The 12,059-nt window shown below is 41.0% G+C and overlaps 1 protein-coding gene across 4 annotated transcripts in view; it reads right to left on the bottom strand.

Moving 5' to 3' along the window:
• The window catches only part of FANCI (FA complementation group I), an 82,307-nt gene that overhangs the window by 66,839 nt on the left and 3,409 nt on the right, over positions 1–12,059 (bottom strand). For 3 of the 4 annotated variants that reach the window (XM_041752727.1, XM_041752729.1, XM_041752730.1), the window contains exons 1-3: positions 11,930–12,032; positions 8,301–8,403; positions 3,073–3,145 (exon numbers count right to left, since the gene is read on the bottom strand). In XM_041752727.1, the coding sequence (XP_041608661.1) occupies positions 3,073–3,145; positions 8,301–8,384 (157 nt within the window). In that variant the 5' untranslated portion in view covers positions 8,385–8,403; positions 11,930–12,032. Of the gene's footprint in view, positions 1–3,072; positions 3,146–8,300; positions 8,404–11,929; positions 12,033–12,059 lie in introns of those variants that run through there. The other variant, XM_041752728.1, reaches the window with a different exon arrangement.

Below are 12,059 nucleotides of genomic sequence, written 5' to 3'. Positions count from 1 at the left end.
TAAGACATTCCCAGATAAACAACAGAGAGAATTTTCTGCTAGAAGACTTACCCTACTGCCAAAGGGAATCCTTCAGGCTGAAATGAAAGAATACTAGGAAGTAACGTGAATCCACATGAAATAGCACCAGTAAAGGTACTACATAGGAAAATACAAAAGGCAATAGAAATGTACTTCTTATTTGTAAATAGTTTTTCTCCTAGCTAATTTATAAGATCTGCATAAAGTAGTAATTATAAATCTGTGCTGATGGGCATAAATGTGTAAAGATGTCATTTGTATGACAATAACAACACAAAAGAGGAAGGAGGAGAAAGAAGCTACATACAGAACAAAGTACTATAAACTATTAAAACTAAGCTGGTATTAATCTGAACTAGACTGTTATTTAATAAATAGTATACTAGAAAATAGTACACTAGAAAATATTTAAACACAACACAGTTTTTTTAAAAAGATTTTATTTATTTATTTATTTTTATTTTTTTAATTTTTATTTATTTATGATAGTCACACACACAGAGAGAGAGAGAGAGAGAGGCAGAGACACAGGCAGAGGGAGAAGCAGCTCCCTCTGGGGAGCCTGATGTGGGACTCGATCCTGGACCCCAGGATCATGCCCTGAGTCAAAGGCAGATGTTGAACCACTGAACTACCCAGGTGTCCCAAAAACACATAAATTTAAAAAATACATAAGACAGAAAAAGCAGAGGAACTTGGCTAACTCAGTTGCAGAGCATGCAACTCTTGATCTCAGGGTGTAAGGCTGAGCCCCACAGTGGGTGTAGAGATTACTTAAAAAAACAAAAACAAACACACCACTTAAAAAAAGACACAAAGAGTAAAATGGCAGATGTAAACCCTACCTTATCAATAACTACAATAAGGTGATTAGACATTCTAACCAAAAGACAGAGATTGGCAGAATACATTTTTTAAAAATTCAGTTATATGCTATTAACCAGAGACACAATTTAGACTCAAAGGTATACAGTTTGAAAGTTAAGGGACAGAGAAAGATTTACCAGTCAAGCAGTAACCAAAGAGTTAGATTGGCTATATAAATATTAGAAAAAAGTAGACTTTAAGACAAAAATTATTACTGGAGACAAAGGACATTTTATAATGATTAAAAGATCATCAAGGTATGTACAATTACAAATATATAAGTACTTAACAAAAGAGCTCCAAAATACACAAAGTAAAAACCAACAGAACTGGAGAAATAGACAATTCAACAATAATTAAAGACTTCAATATCCTGCTTTCAATAATGGATAGAACAATTAGAAGATCAACAAGGACACACACATAAACAACACACTAGATCTAACAGATATCTGTAGAACACTACACCTAGGGCACCTGGGTGGCCCAGTAGTTGAGCATCTGCCTTTGGCTCAGGTCATGATCCCAGGGTCCTGGGATTGAGTCCCACATCAGGCTCTCTGCAGGGAGTCTGCTTCTCCCTCTGCCTATGTTTCTGCCTCTCTCTCTGTGTGTCTCTCATGAATAAATAAATGAAATCTTAAAAAAAAAAAAAAAAGCCTACTGCATTTCTATACACTAGTAATGAACAATCAGATGATTAAATTAAGAAAATCCCATTTACAATATAATAAAAATAGAACATTTAGGAAAAAATTTAAGAAAAGTGTAAAAGTTATATTCTGAAGATTATAAATATTACTGAGAAATAAAGAGAACTTAAGTAAATGGAAAGACATTCCATATTCATGTAATAAAGACTTATGCTAAAATAGCAATACTTCTCAAATCCATACACAGACCCAACACAATCTCTGCTAAAACTCCAGCTTTTCTTTTTCAGAAACTGATAAGCTAATCTTAAAATTCATATGGAAACACAAGGGACCCTGAATATCCAAAATAATCCTGAAAAAGAAAAACAAAGTTGGAGGACTCAAACTTCCCAGTTTTAAAACGTACTACGAAGTTACAGTGATTAATAGCATGGTCTTGCCATAAGGAGGCACACAGAGTAAGGGACTAGCACTCTGAGTCTAGACACAAACCCTCACATTAATGGGCAACTGATTTTCAGATAAGGGGCTACTGAAAACAAGAAAGGATGAAGTTGGATTCCTACCTCACGCCATACACCAAAATAAACTTAAAATGGATCGAAGATCTAACTGTAAGAGGTAAGCCTATAAAACTTTGAAGAGAAAATATAAGTTTAAATCTTCATGACTTTGGATTAAGCAATCGTTTCTTAGATAAAACGCCAATGCACAAGCTACAAAAAACAAAACAAAAAAAGGACATCAAAAAACTTTGCACTTCAAAGCATACTATCAAAAAAGTGAAAAAACAACCCAGAATGGGATAAAATTTTTGCAAATCATATATTTAATAAGGGACATATATCTAGAATATGTAAGAAACGATTATAACTCGATAATAAAAAGACTCCAATTTTTAAAAGTGCAAATGATCTGAGTAGACAGTTCTCCAAAGAAGATATACAAATGGCCAGTAGGCACATGAAACGGTGCCCAACATCATTAGCCATCAGGGAAATGCTTATCAAAACCACAGTGAGATACCACTTCATCTTCCCTAGTATGGACTGCAATGAAAAAGACAGCCAGTAACAAATGTTGACAGGGTTACAGAGAAATCATCATCCTCATTCAGTGCTGATAGGAACATAATATAGAAGTCACTGAGATATTCCAAATCATGAAACCCCAACGCTCACTTGCCCCCTGTTAAGCACAGATTAAATACTCAATGTTGCTGTTCTCTACCATTTTAAAAGCACAAGTAAACCAAAGTGGATTTTAGGATGTGCGTCCTTTATGGGCCCCCAAACCAGCAATACAATCTCAGGTACCCACTTGAACCTCCTTCAGGAAAATTATTTCAATCCACAAGACAAGAGACTGCTGCTGTAGTTGATTTTATAAAATCCTGAAAACATAGGAAAGCTTCATTCAAACAGTAAAAAAAAAAAAAAAAAAAAAGAAAAGAAAAGAAAAGAAAAAAAAAAAAAAGTAGCAGTATATGCACCCAACCCAGGGGGGTAGAAGTGGCATTAATTATTACCTTTGAAGATGGCTCGCAGGAGTGCTCCAGCAGCTTTTCCTTTCACTGCCTGATTCTGAAGGAGATTAGCCAACTGCAATCAAAAAACGAAAAAGCTACAAGTCTCTGGTAATAATTTCTCTACTCCAATGACTTAAATTCCCAATGTGAGTCATCTGTCAGGTTCATACCCTTCAGAGACTTCAAGTATCACAAATAACATTGATTTAGATAGAGCAGAGTAGATCTTTTTTTTGTTGTTTTTGTTTTTATTTTTTTTTTAGCAAGGTAGATCTTAACATGATGCAGGGCTGTCAGACTGAAATTTATTCATATCTTCATTCTATAATTGTCTAAGTACAACAGAACTTACTAAAGAAAGAAAAGAGAGTGAAAGAATGTTTTCAAATAGATCAGTCTTGCTCCTTATGTAGAGAATGGCTTGTGTGTGTGGGGTTTAAGAGTGAAATAGGGATATGTTAGGAGACTGCTACACTGTTCAAAAGTGATAGTGATGTAGCCCAGACAGCAGGGGAGATGCTACTGGTTGAACTGTGCCCCCTCACCCAAATTCATGTTAGAGTTCTAACTCCCAGGACCCCAGAATATGACCTTATTTGAAAAGAGGGCTGTTGCAGATGTAATTAGTTAGGTTGAGGTCATTAAGGTTGGTGGTAATACAACTATCCTTATAAAAGGGGGAATCTTGGACAGAGAGACACATATATAACAAGTGTGCCATGTGAAAATGAAGGCAGAGATCAGGGTGATAGAAGTTAAGGACGTTAACTTCTATCTTCTTCTAAGAAGTTAAAGATAGCCAGCAAACCCCTGGAAGCTAGGTTTCTCACAGCCTCAAAGAAACCAACACTATGAGCACTTCGATTTTGGACTTTGAGTCTCCAGAACTCTAAAAATAAATTTTGTTTAAACTACTGTTTGTAGCACTTTTGTAATTGGCAGCCCTGGCAAACTAAAAGATGATGAGATAGACTGAAGATGTATTTGAGAGCTCAAATCAATAGGACTTCGCTGTGCTCTGAATGTTTATGTTCTCCACCCTCTTCCCATTGGTATGTTGGTATCCTAATGCCTGATGCGATAGTATTTGGAGATAATTAGGTCAGGAGGGTAGAACTCCCATGAATGGGCCCACCGAGCTTCCTATCTCCTTCCACTGTGAGGATATAAGATGAAGTCTGCAACCCAGAAGGGAGCCTTCATCTGACCATACTGGCACTCTCATCTCGGACTTCCAGCCTACAGAACCAGGAAAAATAAATGTTCCTCATTTACAAGCCACCCTGTCTGCCATAGTTTCTTATAACAGCCTGAATGGACTAAGATGGACTTCCTCATGGGTGAGCAGTGAAAAGAGGGTGTGATGAAGAAACAGAAATCAAGAAGGATTCTAACATTTCTAGCTTAAGCAACTAACTGGGTGAATGGTGGCATGAGCCATTGACATGGTGAAAATTCGGTATTTAGCATCTAAATCACCCAGAGTTTGTTAAAACGAATTGCAAGGTACCAGTTTCTGATGCGGGGCTCAGAGCTACTTCTTAGTTCAATTGGAAATGCCAAGTAGTTAACAGTATAATGCCACAATGAAGCTTGAAAAGAAAGAGTACAATGAGCCATACAAGATCATTCAGAGAAAGATGTAAAGAGAGGAGAAGCACCAATATTCAGGGATTTAAAAGGAGGAGCAGCAGCCAACAAACACTGAGAAGTAAGGTTGTCAATATCCAGAGAAATGAAGTGTCACAGAAGCCAAGACTAATAAAACGTGAATTTGTTCTCTTCCAGAACTACATCTGCCTGGTCTTTTGGACTGGAGTCCATCTCCCCCTTCCTAAATACATAAGGAAGTACCTGACTGCTTCACCTGAAACCTCCAACAGAATAGTCAGCCCTTGACACAGCCCTCAGAGAAGGGGAGTTCTCAACCAGACTTAACCAATCTTAAGTCTCAACCAATCTTAAAAAAAAAAAAAAATCCTATTTAAAAAGTTCATGGTTTATTTGTATTTCTCCCTTCAATCCCCTGCCCAGGGCTGAGGGCACAGAGTCAAATACTTGGATTAGTTCCTTTTTTTTCTCTTCCTCCCCACCTTCAGTATGGTTATAGAATTCTTCCTGAGTTTCTTTATTCTAAGGATACACAGATACATGTATGCTTTATTTCCTTCTTTCTTACATAAAAGGTACAATACTACACATTTTTCATCTTAAGTTAATAATATCTCCTGGAAATCACAATCAGTCCAGAGTGAACTTCATTCTTTTTCACAGATTCAAAGAATAACTGTGTGCATAATATAACTTCGTATTGCTGGAGGGCCATCTTTAGGGTATTCCTAGAAGTGGGGTGAGTGGGCTGAGGGGAAACGCATATAAGTAGTTTTGTTAAATAGCATCAAATTCTAATCACGGTCTTACTATTTCTGCATTCCTACCAGCACTGTATGAGTGACTGTTACCCCAGTCTCACCAAGAATGTATAGAGGTGTTCATTTCTTTTCCTAGTCTGACAGGAAAGAAATAGTAGCTGTTTCATTTTATTTTTTACTTATTTTTTTTTAAAGATTTTATTTATTCATGACAGACACAGAGATAGAGGCAGAGACATAGGCAGAGGGAGAAGCAGGCTTCCTATTGGAAGCCCAATGCGAGACTCAATCCCAGGACTCTAGGATCATGCCCTGAGCTGAAGGCAGATGCTCAACCAACTGAGCCACCCAGGCAGCCGTAGCTGTTTCATTTTAATTTGCTCTTATGAGTAGAGCATCTTTTCTTATGTTTACAGTCATTTTTATGTCTTTTTGTGATTATCTTCTTTGCTCCTTTTGCTCTTTTCCTACGGGATTTTTGCCCCCCCCATTATTGTAAGTTATGTATGAATTAGGGATATTTATCCTTCAACTGTGATACACTGCAAATCTTCTCCCAATTTGTCATTTGTGTTTTGATTCTGTGTATGGTGTTTTTGTCAAGTAAATTTTCTTTACATGTAGGTAAATTTATCAATCTTTTAGCATACCTAGATTTTGAGTCCTAGAAAAGCCTTTTCTACACTACAGTTAAAAAAAGAGGAATCTTGTTTTCTTCTAATATTTAGACTTTTTAAAAATTTTTTATTTATTTATTCATGAGACACACAGAGAGAGAAGCAGAGACACAGGCAGAGGGAGAGGCAGGCTCCATGCAGGGAGCCCAATGTGGGACTCAATCCTGGGACTCCAGGATCACGCCCTTAGCCAAAGGCAGATGCTCAACTACTAAGCCACCAAGGTGTCCCTAGTATTTAGACTTTTAAAAAAGATTTTGAGAGCATGTACACACACACACACACACACACACACACACACACACACAAAAAGGGGGAAGGGCAGCGGAAGAAGGGAGAGGGACAAGCAGACTCCCATTGAACATGGAGCCTGCAGCCCAGGTCCAATGCAGGACCCTGAGATCATGACCTGAAATCAGCTGTTTAACCACTAAGCCACCCAGGAACTCTAGAGTTGATTTTTTTTTAAATTATTTATTTATTTATTTATTTATGACAGGCACACAGTGAGAGAGAGATGCAGAGACACAGGCAGAGGGAGAAGCAGGCTCCATGCACCGGGAGCCCGACGCGGGATTCGATCCCGGGTCTCCAGGATCGCACCCTGGGCCAAAGGCAGGCGCCAAACCGCTGCGCCACCCAGGGATCCCTAGAGTTGATTTTTACATTTAGATTTGATTCATGTGGAGGTTTTCTTGGACAGTATATAAAGAATATAACCAATTTTATCTTTTTTTTTTCCTATCTAGTTGTCCCAACACCATTTATTAAATACAATCTTTGCCCCAATTATCTGGAATATCACTTTATCATATACTAGATTTTACATGTAGTTGGGTCTATTTTGAGACTTTATTATTCCATTATCTGGTCGTCTTTTCATGCACCAATACCACACTGAATTAGTGATGGTTTTCGGTATGTTCATTATCTGGCAGGGCTGGTCCTTCCTCAGAGATCTTCTATTTCAGGGTTTTCCCAGCTATTTTTATTTTTCTATATGAACTTTGTTTTTATGTGTATGAAATGTTATTGATTTTCACATAATTTTGATTTTGCTACCTTGCCTTTTTTAATTTTATTTTTTTAAAGATTTTATTTATTTATCCATGAGAGACACAGAGAGAGGCAGAGACACAAGCAGAGGGAGAAGCAGGCTCCATGCAGGGAGCCCTACGCGGGACTCAATCCCAGGTCTCCAGGATCAGGCCCTGGGGTGAAGGTGGTGCTAAACCGCTGAGCCACCTGGGCTGCCCTCTTTTTTTTTTTTTTTTTTAAAAAAAAGAAAAGATTTTACTTATTTACTTGACAGAGAGACTGAGAGAGCATAGGCTGGGGAAGCACCAGAGGGAGAGGGAGAAGCAGGCTCCCCAGTAAGCAGGGAGCCCCATGTGGGGCTTGATCCCAGGACCCCAGAATGACCTCGGTAGAAGGCAGGCACTCAATTGATTGAGCCACTTAGGTACCCTTCTACCTTGCTTCTTGTAGATGGTTTGATCACAGATTCTATCTGGTTTTCTAGGAATACTAGTAGGACATCTGCAAAGACAGATGGCTTTATATAATTTTTCCTATTCTTCTGCCTTTGTTTTCTCTAGGTTAACTGCATTGGCTAACACACCAGGACAATGTTGAACAGTAGTGGAGAGAGTAGGCATGCTGCCTGGTTCTTGGTCTCAGTGGTCTCATTACCATACCTCTAGGGTTTCCCATTAAAATGTTGACTTCAGGGACGCCTGGGTGGTTCAGCGGTTTCACACCGCCTTCGGCCCAGGGCCTGATCCTGGAGACCCGGGATTGAGTCCCATGTCAGGCTCCCTGCATGGAGCCTGTTTCTCCCTCTGCCTGTGTCTCTGCCTCTCTCTCTCTCTCTCTCTCTCTCTCTCTCATGAATAAATAAATAAAATCTTAAAAAAAAAAAAAGTACAGTAATTTGTTTATATATACACAGTTGCACAAATGTTTAAATGTCATATGGTTGTATATAAACGTTGCCTATTTGTTGTCTATCTCTCTTCCTTTCCCCCATTTCTTTACATCTGAGTTGTTATTAACTAACCTTGTCTCCTAAGAACAGTTAGGGGTAGACCAAGTGGCAGAATAATTTTTCTAAATGTCCTTTGAATTTGTCATCATTCTTGACATTTGCTTTTAGCAGAACGTGCTTCCTAATACTTACATCATTATCTTTCAGACTTTGAAGAAATTCCTGCAGTCGGTCTGCTGTTTTTTCTGCTGCCAGAGATATTATTTTCTGGTCCATCGTTGCACATATCAGGGAACTGTAAGGGAAAGTGTCAGAACTGGATGAAACTTCCAGCAGTAAACAAGCCTGTTTTCCTCCCCTACTTGTTAACTGAGTATTTCATACATATTATAGACCATGTACACATCAGGTACTCATTAGGCTAAGGACTACTAACTAGTATGAGTAGGTGATTCTTTTCCAAACCAAAATAATCTGGCATTTCCATATTTCCATATTAGAAATTTGCCCTCTAAAAAAAAAAAAAAAAAAGAAATTTGCCCTCTAGACAAGTAGTGCCATAATTTTTGCCCCCATTTTAAATATTTTTTAGCATCTACCTAGCATACTACCTAGACAAAGCTGCCACTTAATAGTATATCAAAAAATAATTATTTTATTTATTTTTAAAGATTTTATTTACTTATTCATGAGAGACACACAGAGAGAGAGACAGAGAGAGGAAGAGACACAGGCAGAGGGAGAAGGAGGCTCCTTGCAGGGAGCCTGATGTGGGATTCGATCCTGGGACTCTAGGGTCATGCCCTGGATTGAAGACGGCACTAAACCGCTGAGCCACCCGGGCTGCCGTCAAATAATAATTATAAGCATATACACAAGAATATGTATCACAAGCACATAATAAAGTGATATTTGATAAATTAACATATCAACAACACTGTAAATACAAAGTGCCAATTAAATGGCATAAAAACAAATGAGAAGTTAATAAGACTAATGACATAACTGTGTGCCCAGAGGTCAAAAAGGCTTCTTGGCAGGGAGCTTGAACTGGAACTTAGAGATTAAATTTAGATAGTCAAGACAACCAGATGGAGTACTTAATATGCTACCAGGAAGGAAAATGTCATGAACAAAGGCCTTTGTAGGAGAATTTGAATGACCTATTAAGAGAAAATGAGGTATAGAAGTATGAAGTTCAAGTATGGAAGTAATGAGTAGGAAGGCTAGAAAGATAGGCTGGGAATAAACCATGTAAAATCTTTTTTTTTTTTTTTAAGATTTTATTTTTAAGTAATCTCTACACCCAACAGGGGCTCAAACTCAGAACCCCAAGATCAAGAGTTGCATGCTCTACCTACTGAACAAGCCAGGTGCCCCTAAACTGTGCAAGATTTTAATGGCAGATTAAGAGATTTCGATTTTAATCTGTAAATAATAGCAACCAAAATTTCTGGACCAAAAAAGAATCTGCCTCATTCAATTTCTGCCTGTTTCAGACTGAACAAAGTGTTTGAGCAAACAATCTAGCACCAACACCTTGATTAAAGTGGGGAGAGAGTAAGGACAAAGAACAGACTAGGAAGTTAATCAGGGCTATTTTAGTGATGGACTCAAAGGCCCATATTAGGGTGGTGATTCTGGGGCGTGCAAAGGAGATGAAATAGACTTATACCAAGAGGCAGGATTTAGTGCACAGCTATTATGCACTAAATTATGGGAAGGGGGAAATGCAGACTGGTGCAAAGACCTACTCCCCCTCCTGTATTTCTTCCTGTTTCCTATCCCCATGAAGTGTACCATTCTCCACCCAGCTACTGAAACCAGACGCCTGGACAACATTCTTAACAATTTCACCTTCATCCTTCCCATCCACTACAAGTCCTGGCAATGTTACCTCCTAGACATCTCTCAAATCTATTTCTCAGATCCACTACTGCCACATCACTCCAAAGCCACCGTCACCTCTTACCTGAACTACTACAAAAGCTTCCTAACCTGTCCCCCACACAGCAACTAATCTTTTTGAAATACAGACCAGATTATGTGGCTTAAACTCCCTCCACCGCCATTCCATCTTCACCCTAAAACTCTTCCGAGCCTTTCTACTGCTCTACCAGTGCAATTTCCAAAAGTTAGGATAAAGAAGTCCTGCAGGGTCTGGCCTACACCTAAATCCCCTTCATCGCTATACTCCCCAGCCACAGTGAATTGCTTTCAGGAACCTCCAAGTTCTCTTGCCACAGGTCCTTACACTTGACTTTTGGTCTGGAACCCTTATATATACCCCTCCTTTCATTCCTTGCCCCCCAATTCCTACAAATCCTTCAGATCTCAGCTCAATCTACACTTCCCCAGAAACTCAGTCTAAGTTAACTATGCCCTGCGTTTGGATTTATTTATTTAGACAGGAAGAGAGTGAACAAGCAAGCAAGGGGAGAGGGAGAGAATCTCAAGCTGACTCCCCGCTGAGCCCTACCAGGGGCTCCATCTTACAACCTGAGATCCAGACCTGAGAAACAAATCAAGAACCCAAAGCCTGACAGAGTTACCCAGGTGCCCCTAAATGCTCTCCTGTTATATCAAGACAACAGTCATTTCTCTTACCATCTGTACACCTTTATCATGACATTTGTAATTACTAGATTAAGGACCATCTCCCACTTGACTATAAAGCCCATGGCTGGGGGGAGGGGGGGCATGTCTGGTTTTGTTTATTACCATGAACCTCCACTACCCTTTTCTCTTTTTTAAAAAGATTTTATTTATTTGAGAGGGAGAGAAAGAGAACACGGGCACAAGAAGGGGAAGCTGCAGGCAGAGGGAGAAAGGGAGGAGCAGGCTCTCCGCTGAGCAGGGAGCCCCACTGGGGCTCGATCCCAGGGTCCTGGGATCACGACCTGTGCAGAAGGCAGACGCTTAACTGGCTGAGCCACCCAGGCGCCCCTGAACCTCCACTATTTAATCACAGTACCTCTCTAGTAATAGGTGCCCCATAAATATTTGCTGAGCAAACGAATTACTGAAGTCCCTACAACGAAACGTCAAGCCCCTTGGCCCAGCCCTTTTCATTCATTGATTTGATCCTCATACCAACCCTATGAAGGAGGGGTTATTACCCCAACTTAGATGAAGAGCTTTCGGGATTTGGGGAGATTAAATAATTTCTCCAAGGGTTGGAATCTGGCCCGCAGAGGCAGAAATGAAACTCAGGTCTGTCTGGCTCCAGACCCCCAAATCCCATGCTCTTAGTACCCGCCACCCCCCCGCCCCCGGCAGGGCCTCGGCGGGGAGGATTGAGTAAATGCAGAGAGACGTGCAGCCAGAAGAACATGCTGAAAACTAGCGATAGCAGCAGGTGCATCTGCTAAATTCGGCGGAAAACCAGAGCTGAGGAATCCCCAGGCGGCTGCGAAGCGCCGCAGCGCGCGCACTACTCCGCCCAGAGGCGCTAAGACCAGCGCGGCTCCGGGACCAGCAACGCGCGGGTTTTCGCGCCGCCCCCATCCCCCACCCCCACCCCCAGCAATATGTAAACACAAACTCGGAAGCGAGGCGGCCGGCGATAGCCAAGGAAGGGAGACACGGTGACACGTCCCAGCCCCAGGAGCTGAGCCCCGACGGAGAGAATAACCTAACAGGAGAGCGGAGAGTGCAGCACGCCCGGGAAGCCGAGGGGGCGCGGCGGGAGACAGGCCCGAGGAAACACCAGAACGCCGGCTGCAAACGACAGCCCTCCAGCCCTCCCAGCCCCGCGGGCGCCCACCCCGGCGCCGAGTCCCTGCGCCCGCGCAGCCAGCGAAGCCCCTCCGCACGGTTACCTCGGCCTCACCACAACAAAGTTCCAAAAGCCCGCTCTGCCGCACGCAGCCGCACTTCCGTCACGAGACACGACAGGCCCCGCCTCCCGCGGCTTAGTTCCGCTGCCCAGGCGCATGCGCGTGGGGTGTA

This window comes from Vulpes lagopus, chromosome 4 (genome assembly GCF_018345385.1).
Source record: "Vulpes lagopus strain Blue_001 chromosome 4, ASM1834538v1, whole genome shotgun sequence".
Classification (NCBI taxonomy): domain Eukaryota; kingdom Metazoa; phylum Chordata; class Mammalia; order Carnivora; family Canidae; genus Vulpes; species Vulpes lagopus.
This window is presented reverse-complemented; position numbering and strand designations above follow the sequence as displayed.